Source organism: Chenopodium album, chromosome 5 (assembly GCF_948465745.1).
Source record: "Chenopodium album chromosome 5, dcCheAlbu1.1, whole genome shotgun sequence".
Taxonomy (NCBI): Eukaryota; Viridiplantae; Streptophyta; class Magnoliopsida; order Caryophyllales; family Amaranthaceae; genus Chenopodium; species Chenopodium album.
Genome location: NC_137838.1, coordinates 52,118,570 through 52,142,615, shown reverse-complemented (window position 1 = coordinate 52,142,615; position 24,046 = coordinate 52,118,570). Strand labels below are relative to the sequence as shown.

The 24,046-nt window shown below is 32.1% G+C and overlaps 1 protein-coding gene across 1 annotated transcript; it reads left to right on the top strand.

Moving 5' to 3' along the window:
• The first annotated feature begins 8,651 nt into the window (after nt 1–8,651).
• LOC145632101 (CASP-like protein Ni6) lies at nt 8,652–23,347 on the top strand. Its single transcript, XM_081684387.1, has 3 exons — nt 8,652–8,974; nt 20,403–20,529; nt 22,875–23,347. The coding sequence occupies exons 1-3, from the start codon at nt 8,745–8,747 to the stop codon at nt 23,097–23,099; spliced, it is 582 nt and encodes a 193-aa protein (XP_081540513.1). The 5' UTR covers nt 8,652–8,744; the 3' UTR covers nt 23,100–23,347.
• Nucleotides 23,348–24,046: the final 699 nt, after the last annotated feature.

The window sequence follows — 24,046 nt, the reverse complement described above, 5'->3', positions numbered from 1 at the left end:
AAGATAAGTAAGTGCGGGTATGCTCGAGTATGTATTGAAATTGAGCTCAATAAACCTTTAATTACAAAGGTTTGGGTTGGAAGGGCTTGGCAAAGAGTTGAATACGAGAAAATTCACCTCCTTTGCTTCCACTGTGGAAGAGTAGGACATACCAGAGATCATTGTAGAGACATTGAACAGCAAGTCAGAGATACTCCGGCCTCTAGCTCTATGCCAGAGATTAGCACGCCTATGCCGGTAGGAACAGATGTAGATGTTACTACAGCTATGAGGAGTGCGATAAACAATGAAGTAGGACAACAAGAAAGCCCAGTAGGAGAAAAGAATTTGCGACAAAGCAAGGAAGCACAAATAGAGTCAGCACAGTATGGGCCTTGGATTTTGGCAGCTTCAAGAAAGAAATTTATTAAAAAAGATGAAAAAGGAAGATTTGGTAAAGGGGAAGGAAATCAGAAGATCACCAGGGAAGATAAAAAGAAGAATCATGGGGAACCATTAAGCCGTCAACAATCGCATAAAAACAATCAATGGAATGTTTTACCCATAGAAGAAGAAGCAGATATGGAAAAGAGCAATAATTTTGGGAAGGACAAAACAATAGCTTTTTCTAATCAGATTTTAAATTCAAAGGAGAAAACAACAACCTCGAAAAATATGAATAATGAAGGTAGACAGTTCCCTAGGATTTTCTTACCTACATCACCTATTCAAAACCCTATTTTTTTGCCTCCTTCCATTAATCCAAATTCTGTACAACCTACCCACCAATCTTCGAAGTCACTGAATCTAGTCCCGGAAATCAAATTGAATGCATCAGCCCTGTCAATGGAGGATGTGTGGGCAATGGAGAAATTACACCTATGGAAGGAGTGGGTGGATGCCCTCCCACAGATGAATGAAAGAGCGAAACGGCTGGGTATTTTGCCACACTCCACAATCCAATCGGCTGATATGAAGATCATCCTTTGGAACGTTAGAGGAGCGGCTAGTAAGGAATTTATCTCTCATGCTAGAGAAATTATAAACGCACATCATCCTGATGTGTTTATTCTGCTGGAAACCAAAGCTACCAATAAGTGTGCTGAAAACACGGTCAAAAGATTAGGGTTCCAAGACCACAGAACGATTGAAGCAGACGGGCTCAAGGGAGGTATCTGGGTAATGTGGAACAGTCCAGCGTTGTTGGTGGACTTTGTGTCTGAGCCCCCGCATGTCTTCCATGCACTCTTCAAATTTTCCCCGAGTTTGGAGGAAACCCTAGTTACTGCCATCCATGCTCCAACAGCAACAAGAGACAAGAATAATCTTTGGAATGTCATGAAGGATAGCATTCCACCCTCGGATACACCTAGACTAGTTGTTGGTGACATGAATGAAATCACCAGGCAATCAGAGAAATCTGGAGGGAGACCTATCACCAATAGTCAAGGTCAAGTGTATGCAGAATGGGTTGAAAAGGAAGGGCTTATTGATCTTAACTTTAGTGGTCCGATGTTTACTTGGAACAATGGACAAGACGTCTTAAACTTGATAAGAGAAAGACTTGACAAGGCTTTAGCAAATGCAAAATGGATGGAAAAGTACCCCTATACTCAGGTATTTCATCTCCCTAGAACTTATTCCGATCATTGTCCAATTTTGGTTGATTCAAATCCATTTAAAATCAAGGGTAATCACCCATTTAGATGCAAAGAAGCTTGGATTGAAAACCCTAATTTTCAAGACTTCTTTAATTTTGCGTGGGGATTAGGTAATAATGATTTCGTACGGTCAAAGAATTGCTTTATTAAGGAAGTTAAGAACTGGCATGCTAATGTTTTTAATTCTTCCCTTAAACATAAAAAGCTTTTATTTGCTCGTATTGAAGGCATTCAAAAGGCCCTTTGTATAGGTATTCTAGGTTCTTGATTAACTTGGAAAAAGACCTCCTTAAGCAACTTAATGAAATTCTTAAAATTGAAAGAATAACTTGGGCTCAAAAAGCGGGAATTGATTGGCGTAAATTTGGAGATTGGAACACAAAATATTTTCACATCCTGGCTAAGGTTAAAAATAGTAGAGGCAAAATTATGAGTCTTAAAAATGATGATGGGGTTTAGATGACTGATCAAAAAGATTTAGAAAATCTGTGTGTCAATTACTTCAAAAATCTATTTTCTTCGAAGCAAATTTTGCAGCCTAGATGTCCTAATTTTCTGCGAAATTCGATTATTAATGACACTGATAGTCGAATTTTAAGTAGTGAGGTTACGGATATGGAAATCCTGGGAGCCCTTAAGGCAATGCCATCCATGAAGAGTCCGGGGCCTGACGGTATACAACCAATACTTTTTACTAAATATTGGGATACTGTTAAAACCTCAGTCTCCTCATTGATTAAGACCTGCTTCGAGTCTGGTAATATCCCTAGAGAGATAAACGAGTCCTACATTGCTTTAATTCCAAAAAATACTCATCCTACAAACATGAGTGAATTTAGACCAATAGGGCTTTGTAATTCTATTTATAAATTAATCACGAAAATTATCTCTAATAGAATAAAACCATTCCTTGGGGAGCTTGTCAATCCCGTCCAATCTAGTTTTGTTGAGGGTAGAACCATTGATGAAAACATATTAGTCATTAAAGAGGTTGCTCACCTTTTTAAAAAAGCGAGTAAAAGAAAATTAATGGCTTTCAAAATTGACATCTCTAAGGCATATGACAGCTTGGAATGGGGCTTTATTAGGGAAACCCTAACAGGCATGAATTTTCCGGAGAGTCTTGTTAAACTGATCTTGAATTGTATCACTACTCCCTCTATTTCAGTTCTTTGGAATGGAAATATTACGGATAGTTTTACTCCTTCGAGAGGAATTAGACAAGGTGACCCTCTTTCCCCTTACATTTTTGTTTTGTCTTGAGAGACTCTCTCTTATGATTGAACAAAAAGTAGGGCAAGGTCTTTGGAGTCCTATCAAAATAGGGGAGGAAGTGAACCTCTCACACCTATTTTATGCGGATGATGTTTTTCTTTTTGGAAAGGCGTCTATTGAAAATGTGGAGGTCATAAAAGAAACCCTTTTAGAATTTGGAAGTAAATCGGGTCTTTTCATTAGCCAAGCCAAGTCCAAAGTTATTTTTCCTCCCAAAATGAGTCTTTCTCTTAAACTTGCTATCCTTAATGCCTCGAATATTAAGGGGTCTCCGACTTTTGGCAAGTACTTGGGTGTCAATATTAGTCCTAATAGTCTTAAAAAGGAATATTATGGTGATCTCCTTTCTAAGACGAAGGATAGAATCAAAGGGTGGCAAGCCAAGTTCCTTAACATGGCGGGTAGGAATACTTTGATTAAATCGGTCCTTAATTCTTACCCTCTTTATTCTATGCAAACAACCCTCATTCCTTGTGCTATCCTTGAGGATCTTGAGAAAAGTTGTAGAAGATTCCTTTGGAATAAGGTTGATAGATCCTACTATCTTGCTAGAACTAGTTGGGATAAAATTTGTCTTCCTTTAAATATGGGGGGGCTTGGTATTAGAAAGTTAAGAGTATGGAATATGGCTTTCATGGCAAAATTAGGGTGGAAGATCATTACCGATCCTAACAAACTTTGGGTAAAAGTCCTTAAAGCTAGATATTTCAAACACCCAACATTTTTAAATAGCTTCCAAAACAAAGCCGATTCACCTCTTTGGAAAGATATCCTAAGAGGCAAAGACCTCCTTCTACAAGGGCTTTCTTATAGGGTTGGGAACGGGGAGGACATTAGCTTTTGGTATCATCATTGGGTGGGAGAAAAGCCTATTTATCTATTGATAGACATGCCTATTCCTAGTTCTTTTGCTCATTGGAAAGTTAGCAATGTTATAAGGGAGGGTAGGTGGGATCTTGGTATGGTCAAACACATAATCCCAAACTATCTTTGTAATCTCATTGAGTGTATTCCCTTACCCTCGATAGCCACTGTTAAGGATGACATTTGTTGGGGAAAAGAAAAGGATGGGATTTTTACCATCAAAAGTGCTTATAGACTTGCTTCAAATTTCTCCCCTCACCCCTCTTTTATTCCAGTCAAGTGGGCTAGTATTTGGCGTATTCATGCCCCCTACAAATACAAAATGCTCACTTGGAACGCTTGCCATCAAATCCTTCCCTCTGCCACTGTTCTCAATAATAGAATGGATGGTTTTAACCCAATTTGCACCCTCTGTGAGCTGGAGAATGAATCTCATCTCCATATTTTCAGAGATTGCATTAATTCTAAAGTTTTATGGTCTCGGGTCTTTGAAGGAAACAAGCTGGATAAAGATTTTTGTTATCGTACTTTTTATAACTCTAATTGGCCAGATTGGATTCAATATAATTTGCAGCTAAGTGATAACTGGAAGACTATTTTTGTTGTTGCAATGTGGCATATGTGGAAGGCCAGAAATCAAGTTGTTTTTCGACTTGTTATGGCGCATCCTGTTACAATGTATAATAGGTTTATGGTGGATTTGGTGGCTATATCTAATACTTTCCAGGACAAAGGCAAAAGACCAAGAGAAATCAAGCGACAAAACCATTGGGAAAGGCCTGCAAGTGGATCGACAAAACTCAATGTTGATGGTGCTTGGAGAAACGAAGAGAATGCAGGGGCTGGAGCTGTTATTCGGATTTGTATGCTGGTTGGATGGTGGGAGGCTCATGGAAGCTTAAGGCCAGAACACCAGAAGAAGCTGAACTTCTAGAAATTAAGGGAGGAATGGAGCTAGCTATCTATGAAGGACTCAGGAAGGTCATAGTGGAAACAGATGCTCAATCCCTCGAGAGCACCCTTGAACACATTGATAAGCAGGAGAGGCATGAACTTGCTGCTATCCTAAGTGACATAGGGGAATTACTCAAGGGGCCATGCAAATTTGACTTCAAATATGTTAGAAGGGAGGCCAACAGTCTAGCTCATAGATTAGCGCAACAGGCAATTGTGATGGAAGAGGAGATTACAAAGTACCAACTGGTTCCTACTTTTGCAAAGAATGCATTTGAGATTGATATGGTGGAGAGTTGTATCTAATCACTCTTCTATTTTGTATGGCTGTCAAACTTGTAAGGGGATTACTAGATTCTTTAGAAGTCTTTGGTGTTTAATTTCGGCTGTAAGTTTTTATTTTTCGAGCAAACCATATTGCTCGTTTGAACTATTTTGTGGTGAATTGATTAAGTAATATATGAATTCCTCTTTTCCTTAAAAAAAAAAAGTAGTGAGTACTTTTTAATTATGAACAAGAATATGCTTTCATATTACGAATACTATAATATTGTTACTATTTCCATCTCTCATTAATCTATATCTATACTTAGTATTTAAAAACTCAAATCACAATCATTCATATGCCACATGTCCTCACAACTTATTCGTATGTCATATGTCCTCACAACTCACTCATATGCAAATGTTACTTCCCTTACCTTTTCAATATTAAAAAAATTAAATTAAAAATATTACATAATGTTAAAGTCTCTGTGCATTCCGTCACTTGCATATTGTAAGAAAATGAAGTGTTTAATTTCTATTATGATAGAATAAAGTTGAATTAACTATTACAAAACATATGAAGTATAATAAAAATAGTCCTATCTCTTAAACTTAAAATATAGCTTAAACTAATATGTCATTTTATATTCTATAATATTCATGTATATATACTTAACTAAATTAATTATTCTTTCTCAATTATATATAAAAAAAAAAGTTTTCACAACATTTACTTTAAAAGTCATGTAACAATAACTTCATAGTTTCAACTATTGAAAAGCATACATTTATATAAAAATAACCTATATTATAACCCGTGCATTGAACGGGCCAAAATGCAAGTTATACTATAAAAGTTAGACATTGAGATTAATCTTAGGAAATTTTGTGAAAAACTACCTATTATAGTTCATAATTTGTGAGACACTACCTATTTAAAAAAATATTGTAATTGACTACCTGATTTTTGAAAAATGTTGTAATTTATTACCGTAGGCCGGAATATGAAGTTTGACCAAAATTCTCCGGCATTGAATTCGTCACGTGACACTCATGTGACACTTAAAGACCCTATTCTTCCCAAATTTTCCCCAAAATTTTTCCCACTAACCCCTAATTTCACCATTGTTTCCCAGAACCCCCAATTTGACTTCGAAGTCGATTTTTTGAGGCAATCTCTCCCTTTGTAGTGCGCAATTGAGGTATTTCTTCTTTAATTTAGTTTTGTGTAATGGATTTCGATTGAAACCCTTTAACAATTGTTGATTTTGTTCCCAAAAAATTCGTTTCCATGAGATTGAACACTAAACTTCTTGCTTTGCTCTAATTTTTTGGCCTATTGTTGGGCGGCAATAATGATTTTGTGGCTGTTGTAGTGGTGAGCAGCAGCGTTTGGTGGAGAGAGGTTGAGATGGATTTGCTGCAATGGACATTTGGATATTGCGGGATGGCGGATGAGTGGGAGTAGTTGTGGCTGTGATGTGAGATGGAGTTAATTGCTGGTGGTGAGTGGTGGCAGTAGTTGCTATGGGCGAGAGAAAAGAGATGGCTGGGGTTGCGGCTTGTGTTGTGGGTGCTTCTTGGTGTATGCGGTGGAGCAGGGTATGAATTGGAGATTGGTAATGGAGGTTGGTTGTAGTTGTGGTGGGCAATTTCGGGGAAAAATGGAGGAAAAGAGTCATTAAGTGTCACATGACCGAGTCAACGCCGGAGAATTTTGGTCAATATTCCGGCCTAAGGTAGTAAATTACAACATTTTTCAAAAATTAGGTAGTCAATTACAACATTTTTTTAATAGGTAGTTTCTCGCAAATTTTGGAGTATAATAGGTAGTTTTTCACAAAATTTCCTTAATCTATAGTATATCATAATGTTTATTGTACCCTTTTTTTTTTTAATGTTTTTTAACTTACCATAATTTCATTTTATACCGTTTTTAATAAACGATTGATGAAATACTATTGTAAAATTATGCATAGCATGAGTTTTGAACTAGTACTCTTAAAATATAAGTGGTGTATTATCTTATGTGTCGCGCTGACTTGACTTTCGCACTCTATTGTATCAATGCAATCAACTCATATGAACAAATAAATCTATATTATAATTGTAGAGGCACTTTTCATCAAAATCCTCAAAAACCCAAATGCTCAACTCTCATGCATTTAAGTTTTTTGTTTTGTTTTTTTTTTTTAATAAAAAAAACTACCTATCCAACAACTTTATTTTTATTTATTTTTTATCATTTTAATTTTAAAAAAAACAATAACTACCCATCCAATATTTCTTTTTTGTTTTTTTTTTTTCAAGAAACTACTACTAACATTTAACTTTTTTTTTCTTTTTTTTTTTTTTTTTGGGGGTACGTAGTATAATATATGACATGCATTAGCACGAGTATACATTTCCTTTATTAACAATTCACTATAACACTCAAAATGCCCAACATTTCACTTTTTTTTAAAACAATATGTTCTAACATTTCACTTTGTTTTACGAGTATTTTTTGGTACATAGTATAATATATGATGCATTAGCACGAGTATACAGTTCCTTTATCAACAGTTCACTATAGTACTCTAAATCTCCAACCCTTCAATTATATGCATTTTTTAGGCACTACCCTCTAAACAATTTCCACTTCTCTCTTATCATCAAAAAAAAAAAAAAAAAAAAAAAAAAAAAAAGTACAACACGTTTTTGCGCAACTGACCTCACCGAATAACTATTTGCAACAGATTAAAACATATAACTCTTAGAGCAAGACATGCACTAACCCATATGACAATAACCGAGTAACCCGAGTAACCCCTATAACACTAAACGGGTAACCTCTATAAATTTGACAAAGTAAACCCCATAATTAATATCTAGCTACATTGTAGAGTAAGACCCTGTTTTTTGAGCTTCTAAGCAAAGCAGGGAATATCATATGCAGAGCAGGTGTCAGCACGACAGTTTAAGTGTAAGCACATTACATTGTTAATACGATTATTAATACTCACTAGAGCAAAGCTAAATAGGGTTCAACAGAGTCGACCAGTTTAAAACCGACCATTACAGCTCAAGTATAACTTTCCATATTTTAAATATATTTTTTCTTATATATCCCGTGCATTTTTTTAAAATGTTGTTTATAACCACCTTTTAAAAAAAAAATGTTGCAAAAGACCACCAATTTTAAAAATTTTGTTGCAAACTACCACTTTTTTAGCCAAATTTATCAATTGTTTTACATTGAATTGGCGGTAAGTTGCAACAAAATTTTTAAAATTGGTGGTTTTTTGCAACATTTTTTTTAAAAGGTGGTTAAATGAAAAAAAAAAAATTAAAAGGAGGTTTTTTTGCAAAATTTCATAAAATAAACCTTATCCCAAACTTATCCATAAGAAATTCCAAGTCAAAATATCCACAATTCTAAGCAACTTAGTGTTCGTACAACCAAACGATATAGTAGTTGAATCAATATCTAAACAATTAGAAACAAAATTAGAATTTTCTAACCAAACTTTGATTTCAGTTTACTTAACGTGTGGACAATTCTTACCAAAATATTATTTAAATTAATCCATTCTAATAAGAAATATTTTTCCACACCCATCATTTTCTCAACTTACTCACTCTATCCATCATCCTTTCTCTATATATTCGTACAATTATTAGTTTTATTACCCTTACAGTACACCAAAAAAACCCACTAAAACTAGCCATATAATACCAATAGATAGTATCATACATGTATAGATGGAGACAGAAAAGGGAACAGTGCCACAACCCGAAGCTCCTCCGACAGCAGTGGCCACTACAACGGATAAAAAATGTCGTGGAATTGATGTAATTCTGAGGGTTTTGTTGATGGCTGCGTCAATTGTGGCGGTTGTAGTGATGGTCACTAGTAAACAAACGGCGACTGTTCTTACACCTCGTGGCCCTGTCCGCGCTCCGGCGAAATTTGAGCATTCTCCTGCCTTCATGTAAGCTTTTGAAGCTCAAAATATTTTTATAGAGTTTAAAGTTTGTTAAATTTTCTTAGTATATTTCCCCTCAAAAAAAAAAAATTAAATAAATAAAATAAAATAAAATAAAATTCTTAGTATATGTTTGCAATTAGTGTTTGGAATAGAGATGTCAAAAGCTAATCCGACCCGAAATATCGACCCTAACCGACCTATTAACCGACCCGTCTGAACCTGAAAAAAATGGTGACTCGAACCCGACCTGAAACCAACCCTACACCCGAGTTGACCCGAGTATTTGAGACCCGAACCCGAACATTAACCGATTTAGAGACGACCCGACCCGAATGTAACCTGTAAATTATTGACCTAAACCGTACCCGACCTGAACCGAAATTGACCCAAACCTATTTTAACCTGTCAAAACCCGAATTCAACCCGACGTGTTCCTAACCCGACCCGAATTCAACCCGACCTATTCCTAACCCGACCCGAATTTAACCCGACCTGCTACAAACCCGACCTGTTACAAACCCGACTCCAATCAACCCAACTTGTTATTATTGACCCGATCCAAATTCAACCCGACTTGTTATTGAATCAATATGTATAGGTCGTTATCTCATGTTGGTATTGGAACGGAAATTGAATCCTAACTCTATTCCTTCAATATTTTCACTTTGAATTTTAAGAGATTAGTTTCACAACATGTTTTTAGGGACGAATTTCAGGGACGAAACATGGTTTCCGCAAATTATTTACTTGAACCGGACCCGACTCGAACCTGAGAATGACCCGACTTAGAAATGACCCAACTTGATTATAACCCGCAAATTATTGACTTGAATCGAACCCGATAATGATCTGACCTGATTATAACTTGTAAATAATTGACTTGAACCGAACCCAACTCGAACCCGAGAACTCGTTTAAACCCGTAAAGACCTGAATTTAACCCGACCTATTTTTCACCTGATCCAAATGTAACCCGACCTTTTACTAACCCGACCTAAACTTAACCCAAACCCGATAAGATGTATGACCCGACGTGACCCGACTCAATCATGACTCAACCTAAACCCGACCTGCATATGGTATGACATTAACTCGTATTGACCCGACCCAAGATGATCCGACTCACACTAACCCGACTCAAACCCGACCCATTTACCCGAATTTACAGTTCTAGTTTGGAAACACCATGACATGCATGATATATCACGTTTAGTGCTATCATATACTAGTTGCTCTCATTACTTTTTAAACTATCATTCTATCCTCCACTTTTTTTGAGATAATCACCTATATAGGATTGGTAAACTACTTTTGTACGATGATATCTACAACGACCTTACAAGTCACAATTAATGAAGAAGAAAAAAAAACAAATATTTATTATAGTAGATTCATAGATCAGATATTATAAAAAGACGAAGTTGACCTCAAGGACAAAAGCCAATATGGGTTGGACACAAATTAAAGAATACATCACTAATTTGCGCTCAGCTTTACAAATAAATTACTACCATCATTTCAATTTTCATTTTATTTTTGAACCCCGTTTCCATTTATTTTGCAACATTTAATATGACTGGATACTATAAATTATTTACAATAAATGTTTTTTTTTCCACTTAGTTTGTTACTCCCTTTGTTTTTAAATACTTATTCTATTTCTCCATACGCAGAGTTTTAGGAGGAATTGGAGAAAATAATAAAATATGAACGTAATATGGTATGTGAAAAAATAATAAAATTGTAAAAAGCAAAAGTAATAGAGAGAATTAGAGTAGAGATAATATGAAATTAATAAAATATGATCATGATAGATCACTAGGTGAGAGAAATTAATTAAATATTGTAAAAGCTTTTTACATAAGGAAATAGAAATAGTATATAAAAACGGTTGGAAAAAAAAAAGTGGAGCAAGTATTTCAAAACAGAGTGGAGCTAGAAAAGGAAAGTGGAGCAAGTATTCCTTCTATATCTCTCTTGTCTCTTCTCATCATATGCACCTATCCTTTTCTCCCCTAATTTATTTCTTACAAACAAATTCACTTAGACATTTAGTAAGTGTCACATCATTACAAATAAATTGAAATGGAGGTAGTACATAGTTGGGGGTCTATGGTATGACATGAACTACTTGTTAGATGCACTAATAGTTAAATAAAGTTGTTGTAACATTTTCTTTATATCAGTAGTTTATACGAATTGAATTGAAGTATGTATACTATTTTCGTACTTATTATTTGCATTAAAGGGGTGTAATCTGTAAGACAATTTTTATTATTTTTTTTTTATTTTTATTACAAATACTAATAATAAGAAACAGTGGTAGAAGTTAAAGTTATCATATTATTTCACCCAACATGGTTTGTTTTTTTTTTTTTTTTTTTTTTTTGGAGATAGTAGGGGACTCACTTTGTAATTTCGAGGTCATAAGCTTGGGAGTAGGGGAATTTCATTACCTCCCCCCTTCTATTTTAAGGCGTTGATTTGTAGAGTTGAACTATCTTTACCTGTGAGATCGAGGTGTTAGCTCATTAGGGTTCGTTATCTCAGTTAAAAAAAAAAAAAAAAAAGAGTTTTCTTGTCAATGCACCCACTCAAGGTTGCCTACAATCATCATCCCACCTCACCCAATAAAAGTACAAGTTCATTTTTCATTCATATTTAAGTTGATAATATCATGATGAGGTCAAATCACAAAGTCAAAGTCCTATAAAAGCAAGTTGATAACGTCAAACAAGAATGCATTATATAGTGATGCACAAATCAGTGTAATTAACATTGTATTATTATTATTATTATTATTATTATTATTATTATTATTATTATTATTATTATTATTATTATTATTTTTCTTTTTTCACTCTTAATTTTTTTGTTTTTCCTATATCTACCTATTCAATGACTATGTATTGCATTAAATAATAATAATAATAATAATAATAATAATAATAAGGAAAAAGATATATGCAGCCCTAAGGGCTGCATATAAGAAGCTAAAATGGGAAAGGAAAGACAATAAATAACCATTTATTACACCGATTTACTCGTAAATTGTCGATAAATTCCCAACTTAATACTAAAAAAGGAAGTATATTAAATACTTATATGCAGCCCTAAGGGCTGCATATAGCATTACCCTAATAATAATAATAATAATAATAATGCATGTTTTATACCCTTCGTTGTTTTAATCAGTTTTAGCGTTTGACTTTTTTCACTATTCACATAAGGCTTTACTTTTTCCCAACAATCCAGAAGGTTAATAGAAAAAAGGAAATTATTGAAGAATTGTAGAATAGGTATAAAGTACTTCGTAGTTTAAGTCCCGCGCAATGCATGGTTTTTACTTAACCTAATTTTTAATTACAATATTAATTTAACAAAAACTTGAAATAGATACTTGAATTTCTTTAAAAATAATAATAATAATAATAATAATAATAATAATAATAATAATAATAAAAAAAAAAAAAAAAAAAGCAAAACAAAACTTGAGTTTAATATTATATTGATGTCAAAAGTTATTGATCATTAAACATTTATTTTTAAAAAAAACACAAATTTAATGATTATAGGATTTTACATAAGGATTAAATTTTATGTTAATTATAACCCGTACAATGTACTTTTTTTTAGAGGAACATGTGTAATGTACATACGCTACCGTCCCAATTTTGTTGGCATGTTTTGACCGGCACAATGTTTTATAGCTTACTTTGACCGATATAATGTTTTATACAAATTTAATTGACTTTTTTTTTTATAATTAATAATCAAGGTTTTTTATTTTTATTTTATATTTTTATTTATTGAATTGTAGTGTTTTTATTATAAATAAATCAACAAATATATACGTCGTAATAAAAGTTAAAGAGTCAATCCAGGTTGGAGCAAAAAAAAAAAAATTCAAAGAAAAAAATATGATACAAAATGATATGGAGTAGTACATTATTATTGTAATATATTACTCCCTCTGTCCCCGATTGATAGTCATTTTTGAAGAAAAATCACGGGAATTAAGGAGAATTAAAGAAAGTACATTGAAAAAATAAATTTACATTGAATATGCAAAAAAGTAGAGATAGAAAGTAATTAAAGTACATGGGAAAGTAAAATTTATATTGGAAAGTTAAATTTGCACAAAGATTTTTGCAAATGTTAGAGAATTTTGGTAAAAAAATAATCAATTCCTTTTGTATGCCCCCGGTTTACAATAATTTTATTGTACATCGAACATTTTGCGAAAAGTGACCATTTTTTCTTACAAAAGTGACTTTTTTTTTTTTTTTATTTTATAAAGTGACCCATATGTTTATAAAAGTGATTTTTTTTTTCACAAAAGTGATTTTTTTTTCACAAAAGTGATTTTTTTTTCACAAAAGTGACCTTTTTTTTTTCACAAAAATGATAATTATTTTACAAAACTGACCCCTTTTTTCCACAACAGTGACCCATTTTTCACAAAAATAATTAAGCTACAAAGTAAAACAGAATATCAAAATCAAAATTCTTTCAAAAAAAAAAAAAAAAGTATCAAAATCAAAATTGAAGAAACCCAGGAAAATTAGAACCATTTTGTATTGGGTATCTGTATTTTTCCGATTTTGTTCTTGTGGATGCATGGTTATTTACTCGATTCGCCTTGATTGGGTATCTGATTAGTCAAAGATATTGGCAGGATGTTAATTTCTGGATTGTTTTAGTTAGTCAATAATGTTAGCTGGATTTTTACGTTATTCTAGTTAATAGGGATAGGTTTGATTAGTGTATTCGATCTTAGATGAGCCGCAAACGCGAAGAAATGCCATTTTCAAATTAAACAAGCCCATTCAAACTTGTTCGAGCACCGCCCATTAGGCCGCCTCCAACATTGCGTTCTGCGTGATTGTACTTCTGGAGCTTGAGCGGCAACAATGGCGGCACTTCCGACTGAGATAATCACATAGATTCTCTCACGATTACCTATTAAATCAGTTGTATGCTTCAAATGCGTCTGTGAATTCTGGAATTCCTTAATCAAAACATCCAATTTCATCCAACTTCATCTCAATCAAACCTTAATTTCCAACTCCGATCGTCATCTCCTCTTTCATGGTCAAGTTTTGCAGAATAGTAAGAGAGAGAAAGCTTTGAGCAATGGCCTTGATAGAGGAAAGTTCATGAAAGAGAATGAGGAGAGAGAACAGTAATTTTGGGTGAAATGTGTGAAATAATTTAGGGAAGGAAAATCTTCCTCTTCTTTCTTGCCACACAATAAAATAGTGTAAACCCGTTTTTTTTTAATATTTGTGAAAAATAATATTAATGGTACTTGAAAAAAAAAAAGTGACTAACATTTTGGGTGCCCAAAAATGACATAAGTGACTATCAATGGGGGACAGAGGGAGTACACGTTTGTTTGTTTTAGAAAAAAAATACCTATTATAAAATAATGAAAGATAGATTAAAATATTATTAATTTATTATCATTGAATGCATATAAATTATAGAATATAATTTGTATATAATATAGTTGCCAAATTGAAGGTTAAATATTCTAATATATATATATAAATAAATATTCATATATATTAGCCTATCAAGATAAGAAACACACGCATTGCGTGTGTGTATGTGAAATATAGAAAATTAATTAGGCTATATTCTCATCTTTAATCTATAAAAACGATAAATATTTGTTGATATATATATTAGTAAAAAAAATTATGAAATAAAATGTTGCTAAACTTATGGAATATTTTTTTATTGTTTTAAAAAAATTAAAGCCTTCTATCAATTTGGCTTAAATTTGAACCTTTGACATCAATTCCTGTGTAAAAGGTAAAAAAATAATTAAGAGCAATTTCAATTATTATAGGAAGTGGGAGCAGTTTTTTTTTTTTTTTTTTTTTTAAATTGATGAGTGAGAGCAGTTATGATAAGGTAGTTATTTTCCCTCAAAAAAAAAAAAAAAAAAGAAGTTATTTTTAGTTTTTTTTATAAAAAATAATTTTTATTTTTTATTTTTTTTATTTTAATTGTGAATAAAAGAGGTAATATTGAAAATTGAGAAGGGCAATTTGGGAATAGTGAAATTTATCACCCAAAAAACCCTTTCTCTTTATATATTACTATAGATAAATAAATATTCACGAAGATTTATAAAAAAAAAAAAAAAAAAAACAAAGTTAAAAAAGGCGGGAAATTTTTAAATCAGAACATGACAAGTGTCATGTCAGATTCACCTTTAGTATTATGTTATTGATGATTGATGGTATAATGAATTATAATCAAGAATGATATGTATGATAATATAAAGCAGATTTTTATTCCCTCTAAAACAGATGATTGAGAATCTCTTCGGTTGATGGTAGTTCAAGGATTCTTTTTAAATTTTTAAAGAAAAGAAGCATATATTACATAGACATTAAGTCATAAATATAATACAAGGATTCTTAAAAGTAAATAGAAGTAAAATTTATTAAAGGAATAAGAAAGAAAAAACTTCATCGTCGCTAATAATTTATAAAAATGGTTTTAACAAGAAAATGCAGTATACTATGGTATGATAAAATAAAAATTATAGTTGAATAAAATTCAAAAGGTTACATAGTTATTATTTTAGAATTACGGGGTATATGAATTGGAAAGACGAAAAAGTAATCAAACTCTATGCACAGATTCCTAGGGTAGTTAATACAATACTGGTAGAATAAAAAAATAGTTAAATACGCATGATATTTTTTTAACCTTTGGTAATTAGTCTCCATACTTAACAGGCCCTCAAAATCCGGGGGGCCTGTGCTGAGGACCAAAATACACAGGGCGTTATCCTTATAATGTATGCTTTATAATATAAATTTTCCTATAATTTTACTGATATATAATTAGATATATTAATTGTAAAAGTCGTGTTTTGACATGCGTTTTTAATGAAACTATAACATTTATTAAAACACAAAGGGAAGGTTTTACGAAGAAAATAAACAAAACTCAATCCTTTTGTTGTTTTACTCATCATTCTTGACTCGACATTATCAACTTGCCTCTTTTTGGATAGCTAGCTAGTGTTGAAAATTCTAAACACCATTAGAAACAAATTTTTGTCTGTAATTTGGAAATTTTCTAATGCTAAATGATTTTCCAGCCGCCTTATAAGAAAAGATTACATTGTTAAACAAAGTTCAAAGAGCATGTAAATGGCCTTGTCGAGCTAGCTAATCAAACATAAAGATACAAAATTGTTTAAAGAAAGATAAGCTATAATTAGGCCAGTGTTTCAGCATTTAACGGTTTTGCAATAATTGACGTTTTTGTAATAAGATTATTAAAGATAGAGGAAACATTAATAAAGTTGGCAGTCATTGTTATTTAAGCTTTGTCCAGTTGTTGGACTCGTCATTAAAAGTTTCATGAGTTATGTTCTCACGTGAAACATCCCCATGTTTTCTTGCTCTTCAAAACATTACCGAATAATTAAAAGGAAAAAGATATATCCAGCCCTAAAGACTACATATAAGAAGCTAAAAGTGAAAAAAATTAACAATAAATAAACATTTATTACACCGATTTACTCGTGAATTGTTGATAAATTCACAACTTAATACTAAAAAAAGAAGTATATTAAATGCTTATATGCAGCCCTAAGGGCTGCATATAGATATTGACTTTTAGATTTTTAGAATAAATATTTGGACTTTTTGTCAAAAACTACCTAATAAAGCCTAGATTTTGTGAGAAACTACAAAATAAATAAAACATTGTAAAAAACTACCTTATAAAAGATAAAATGTTGTAAGAAACTTGTAGGGAATATTTCAAGCATTACTCCAAACTTGAAACTCACTGTGATCATACACTTAAGCATGGTGGCGTCCAAAGGGAAAGAAGCTAGAGCAAATGAGTCGCCAACAAGTTTTAGGAACTTGTAAACCGTTCACAGGGTGAAGGTTACACCCCTTAACGATCTAGGAGATCGTTAACTCCAATAGGTCTGGAACCAAGACTGGAAGTACGGGGAATAAGGTACAAATTCAATCTAAAAGAGAAAGAACCTGCCCTAATAATAGGTCTCTACTTTATTCTTCTCGTATTCATGTGCGCTTTCTGAATAGCATGCAATCATTAGGTTTAGCCTAAACCTGTTTAATCTATGTTGGTTGAATATTAATGCACAAATAAATCTATTATTGGCGATCACTTGAATTATAATCAAATTAACCCTAAACAAGATTATTAATTATCTTATTAAGCGTGATTACAAGTATAAATTCCCTTTAAACATGCATAAAAGACGTGATCAAGCAATAACAATAATAATTAACATCAAGCAACATAATAATAATCATAATAATTATAATCATTATAATCATAATCATAATCATGTTCATGTTAAAAATAAAACATAATAATAGCAAGATCCTAGGCATGATACTAACAAGATTAATAACAAATCCTATCATGTCACTAAACAATAAAAATCAAAGCTTTAGCCCTAACATGATACTAATATGGTAATAGGTAATAAAATAGGAAGCATCATAGAAATCATAATTGATATTAGAAATTTTAATTATTACCCTAAACATGATACTAGGAAACAATAAAACATCGTAACATGGTACTCGGAATCAATAAAACAATCTAAGCATGATTTCTATATCATAATATCAATTAAACAATTAAATTAAAGTACTTACTTAGATGTCTCGTATCTCTTTCTAATAACAAAATACACACATTAGTAGCTTCAAGGAAAATAATAAACAAAACAATTAAATTAAATAATTGAAATAGAGATTTGGGACCAAACTCTCATAAATATCAAAACTTTCACGTCTAGGGCGAAGACAACTTTGAACTTGACTAGGTGTGTGTAGAACTAATGAGTGCGGTATGGTGTTTGTAAAAAGGGTTGGTTTAGAAAGCAAGAGAGAGAAAGAAAGCTAATGTTTAGAGAGAGAAAAGAATTAGAGAATTCTTGTTAAGAGTTGATGATTGAAAACGGAGGTCTAGAGACCCTATTTATAAGAAAATAGTCCGGAATTGATAGAAACAAATCAGAGTTCGAAAAGGAATAAAATTCCCCTTTTTGTCGCCAGGCGACGAACCTGTCGTTTGGCGACACATGACAGTTTTTGCGGATTTTGTTTTTATCATATCTTTTGATCCAAAATTCCAAATAAGTCATATAATATGTCGTTGGAAATATCTTGAACTCTAATTTCCAATCCAATTAGAATCAGATTAAAATATTTTGTAGATAAAAAAGTATGGCTGAAATAGTGGAAGGGTGTCAGTTTTGGATAGAGTTTCGTATTCCATTCATATCTTTTTCGTTATAGCTCGGAATTAATATTATAATATATTATTGGAAAGATAATTTTAAGATCTATCCAACCATATAAGATTTGGATAAAGATTTTGAGTCACAAAAATAATATCTGACAATCTTTGAACATCTTTAAATTCGAATAGAATTAGGATTAAAAAAAAGAGAAAGTTTTATTCAATTTCAAACTCTTTGATTTTATCTTTTCAAAAAGGATAATTAAGATCTTTTAGAAACTTATGGAAGTTTATAATTAATCCTAATTAGTTTAGGAATAAAATTAAACCTTTGGATCCTCCACGTGATCATTGGGCTGTAGGTAAAATCCGGTTTGGGCCTTGTTTAGTATTTTGGCCATAACTTACTCATTATTCATCGGAATTGGGTTTATAATATATCGTTGGAAAGGTCTTTTCAAACCCCATCCAACTACACCTTTATTGGACCCTTGTTATGGACCAAACTAAATAGGAATGCACGTTTCTCATAAATAGGGTAAGAAAAGAAATATTTTTAAAAACAGAAAGAAGATATATTTTAATAAAAAATCCTCATCACTAGACTTTTCACACTTTCGCTTTGTTCGATAATCAAATGACATGAAAGGTATTCATCATTGGGTTTGGTTTTGGGGGAGACACATTTGGCTGTCTACAAAACTACATAATAAAATGTTAATTGTTGTAAAATACTAACTCCGCCGGAAATCTACCATTGACCCAACCCAAACACCCTCAAAATCACCACTTTCACCCCAAAAACCAACACAACCTACTTGAAATTGCCTTCAACAAGCTAAAATCACCCTCCAATCCCAAAACCACCACCTCTAACCCCAAAAATCAACATCCTGAATAACGAAATTAAACTACCCCCACCAAGTTGGAATATCTTCTAACCACTCCTAAAATAACCTTACCACTTGAAAAGCAACCTCTGTGGTGGTTTCCGGGGTGTTTTGAGGTAGGTCAACGCCTTAAAATTAGAATAACGGTGGAAATTCGGCCAAAGGTAGTACCTTACAACATTTTACCTTTGATATGGTAGTTTCTTACAACATTATTTTTATCAGGTAATTTCTGACAAAAACCCCTAGATATTTCAATGAAATGAGTTTTATCACTTCTCAATATAGACTGTACTGTTTTTAAGACATAAACCGAAAAAGTATATTACATGTAAAAAAAAAAGTATGGAGTACCTGAGTTTTCAAAAAAAAAAAAAAAAAAAAAAAAGTACCAAGTATATGACAAATTAAAAGTGAGAACGATTTCCAATAATATTGTTAAAATAAAAATTAATTCCCATTTTGCATCAATTATAATTTATAAAGCAAATTAGTAAAATATTGTCCACGTAGAATTGATTATAGAGGATCTTTTCTTATACTACCTTCGATTTTTATTAGTTATAACTTTAGGTATTATTTGTGAGATATAAAATGTTCCAAAGTTGCAAGTAATAAAAATCGAAGGTAGTAATTTAGTTTGGAAAAGCCCCTAATGTCATTAGCATCTTTAAATTAAAACCGCTAATTAATGGCATTAGCGGTTTTCATACAAGAATCGTTAGCGGTTTTAAGCTGAACGGATGTTTAAGAAATAGTTTATTTCTTTACTCTTATTACTTTTTTAATACTCTCCGTCCCCTTTTGATAGTCACTCATGCAAATTTTGGTGACCCAAAATGTTAGTCACATTTGTTTTTTTCAAGTACTATTAATATTATTTTTTTACCAAATTAAAATTCTCTCCAATTTGCAAAAATATTTTGTGCAAATTTAACTTTTCAATGCATTTTAATTATTTTCTCTCTATATTTTTTTGCATAACCAATGTAAATTTATTTTTTCAATGTATTTTTGCTATTTCTTGTTTATGGTTATTAATTCCCGTGATTTTCTACCAAAAGTGACAATCAAAAGGGGACGATGGGAGTAACTATTAATTGTGCTATCTTCTTTACAATTTTTTAGTGCTCCAATTATCTCACTTAACTCTTATTTTATTTAAGCTAATTATATTGCCTAAAACTATATATCGGTTAAAATTTAACACTTATTAAAACACGAAATGAGTGTTAATTAAAAAGCTCAACTTCTAACAATTAGTATGTTTACAGATATTTTGTGGTAGCATTATCGGTTGCTGGTCTGTACAGTATCATCACAACAATTGCATCGTTGTCCTTCTACAGGAAGTCCAGTGTCCCTCCTAAGTTGTTCTGGATTTTGCTCGTTCATGATGTGGTATACTTTAATCTTTTTATTCTTGGAATATAATTTTTCAATATACTACTAATGTTTTGGTGCATAACACATTTCGATATAGTGATCTAAGCTAATTCGTACAAATTCACTTTGGTAACTACATAGTACATATTGCTGTGATCAAGAAACAAATAATGCAGAATAAAAAATAAAAATAAAAATGTATTTCAATTTAGTGATCTAGGCTAGTTCGCATAAGCTAGGGTAATGATGTCGCCAAGAATTCAAGAAACATATTGCTCTGGCCATAGGGGTGTAAATAAGCCGATTAGTTTGTGAACTATTTGCGAACAAGCTCAGTCAAAGGTTGGTCAAAACTCGTTTGTTAAGCTAACGAACAAGCTTGAACAAAAATCTTAAGCTCATCAAACAGATGAACAAAACTTGAACAACATCATGTTCAACTCAATAATATTCATGAACAACTCGTCTAACTCCATAAATAAGTTTTTTCATACCCAATTAATACTTGAAAAATTTATATATCTTTTATTAATACATATTTGTTAAAAAATACTAATTATTTCATCATGTAAAGACATGAAAAACTCCATCATTACCTTCTTCTATAGAAAGAATATAAGTATCTTATACTTGTATAAAATTAAATGGACGTGTTAAAATTTTGAAAGAAACCATATTTTTAATGATAAACTAGTATGTGGCCCGAGCAATGTCCCAGATTGCTAGTTTGTACTTATTTGATTTGCTAATCAAATTCGACTGTTTAAATAGTAAGACTTGTTGGTTTCGAGTTTAAGTCTTGCTATAAATATTTTTTAGTTGTAAAACTCAATCATTACATAAAGGAAAAAAAATAGTATAATAAGACACAAATTAACTTATCTAAGTTAACTATAATTTTGTTGGATAAAAAATACACAAATAATGAATGACTAAGATGGTAAGACTCCTAACTCAAGACTTGTTGGTCTTAAGTTCAAGTCTTGTTAGAAGCATTTTTTAGATGCTAACCTAATACATGGGAAAGTGACATGTCATGTTTATAATGACATGTGACGCATATTGCTAATATGTCGAAATTAAAAAATGTGACACGTAGAATATATTCTATTTTAAGAACGCTTTTTGATATTTATAAAGTATAGATATAGATTAGGACTCGTTTGTTTAATCAAGAGTATATATATAGATTATGACTCGTTTGTTTAATCAAGTCTAATTTAGACTGGTTCAAAATTAAAATGCAAACGAGTACGTTCGTGAACAAAGCTCGAACAAGCCTATTTTTTAACGAGCTGAGCTCAAACAAGACTTTTAAAAACTCGTTCCAGAGATAGTTCGAACACGAATAATTCTTATGAGGCTTAGCCCGAACAAACTAAAACTCGGCTTGATTTGATCGTTTGCAGCCCTAGTGGCCAAGAAACAACTAATGCAGAATAATGTAGCGATCTAAGCTAGGTCAAAATCTATACATAATAATGTATATTCTTTTTCATAATAGAATCTAATAGTATTTAATGTAATGCAATTTCATAACCGGGATAATTTTGGAATACACTATCTATTTTTAAGTAAATACATCATTTTGAGCGTTAGATTTGTCAATGAAGGATATTACAAATTAATTAATATATCGATCTTTGATTTGAATGTATACAACATAAATTAATTAAAAAATTGACACAAAGGGCTTGTTCACTTCAGCTTAATTTCTATTCAGTTCAGCTCCAATCAATTCAATTTTGTTCAACTCCTAGTTCCTTCTCTCATAAAATATTCATTTCAGCTCTAATCAGTTCAGTTTAGCTCAGCTCAGTTCAATAAATGTGAACAGACCCTAAATAATGATATTTTACGTAATACAATTTCATAACTAGGATAATTTTGAGATACATTATTTACTTCAAAATAAATTAGGGTGGTAAATGTGCGCGCACATAGCTAGTCATGTTCTGGAACCTCTTTAATTTGATTTTATGCTACAACTTTAGTTTTAAAGGGTATAACTGTTCAAACACTATTGATAAGAGTTATCTAATTTTTTTTTTTAAAAGTAGGTAAGAAAAAGAAAAAAAAAGTCATAAAGCTGGTATGATAAAAACAAAAGGAAAAAGAAAAGTCGTACATGTGATTTACAATTTTACATGTATAAATATGGGTATAGATGTAAATAGACATGTTAAGGCATATCATTGGCATAAAACTTTTAATAAGGTAAGAGATACATTATTTTGACTGTTAGATTAATTAGTCAATGAAGAATGTTGCAATTAATATATCTTTGATTGCATACCAGAGAAATTAATTAAATAGTTGACACTAAATAATGACATTTAATAACATTTTATGACTTGCAGTTGATACTAGGAATAGTAGCTGCAGCAACAGGTGCAGCTGGTGGAGTTGGATACATTGGTCTAAAGGGAAACACCCATGTACAATGGATGAAAATATGCAACCTCTATGGCAAATTTTGCCGCCACATTGGAGGCTCGATTTTTGTTTCATTGTTTGCTGCTGTGGCGCTCGTGCTCCTTGTCGTCGTTAATGGCTATTCTCTTTACCGTCGCATCCCGGGATGAATGTTCTTTTTAGTCATAACTTCATGTGTTGATCCATATGACCATATGTGCGGACACTAGTTTAATCTGTGCCTTTGTGCTATAAAAGATTTTCGATTTGGTGTTGGTGTGTAGGGGTGTATCTAGTGCATATTATGTCATTTTTGGGCGTAACTCGTGTGGTACGTTTTCTTATATTTCTCTGTATATATGTATATTGTTCAGTGTAGTGATTGAATATATTTATACAGTGTTCTTTGGTAAATCAATTCAATTTGCACAATTTGTTAGTTTCTTTATAAGGTCCTACTGTTAAATTATACAAATTATAGTATTTATATCCAACTCATTTGTATTAGCTACCTTCCTAAAACTAAGGAAACAAATCGAAAGGGTTTTTGATGCTAGAGCGTCTAGGTTGCAGGGGAGCCCCATTCGCAATCGTCTTTGTATGATAACATCCGATTGGTGACTTTTTTTAGGCTCCAAGCGACTATTTAGAACAAAATCTCATTTCGTAATGTGGCTTAGATGTGTAATAATGATCGTGGTTTCTTGAAATTGCATGTGATGGTTGGATATTGAAACATAAGAACATTAGTGAAAGAAAGACACACTTGCAATTGATCAAAACATATTACTCAAATTCAAAAAGGTATATCTTGTGTTTGGATCCAATTTACTTTAATTGGGTAAATCCATAAATGGTTCAATACCAAAGCACAAGATCAAGGTTCAACTCTCCTTTCAAGGCCAAGTCAGTCAAAGACCCAGTCAACGTGGTCAACCCACTTGACTCAAAGCCCATTTGTCCCTTATGTTAAGGTATAAAAACATTCAATCTTCTCTCTCTACATTCATTCACTTAGAGCCTCAAGCAATTAATACTCTTGCATAATTTTCTCTCTCTAAAACACTGTACTAACTTCGGCATCGGAGGGGTCTTTCTCGACACAACCCCCGAGACC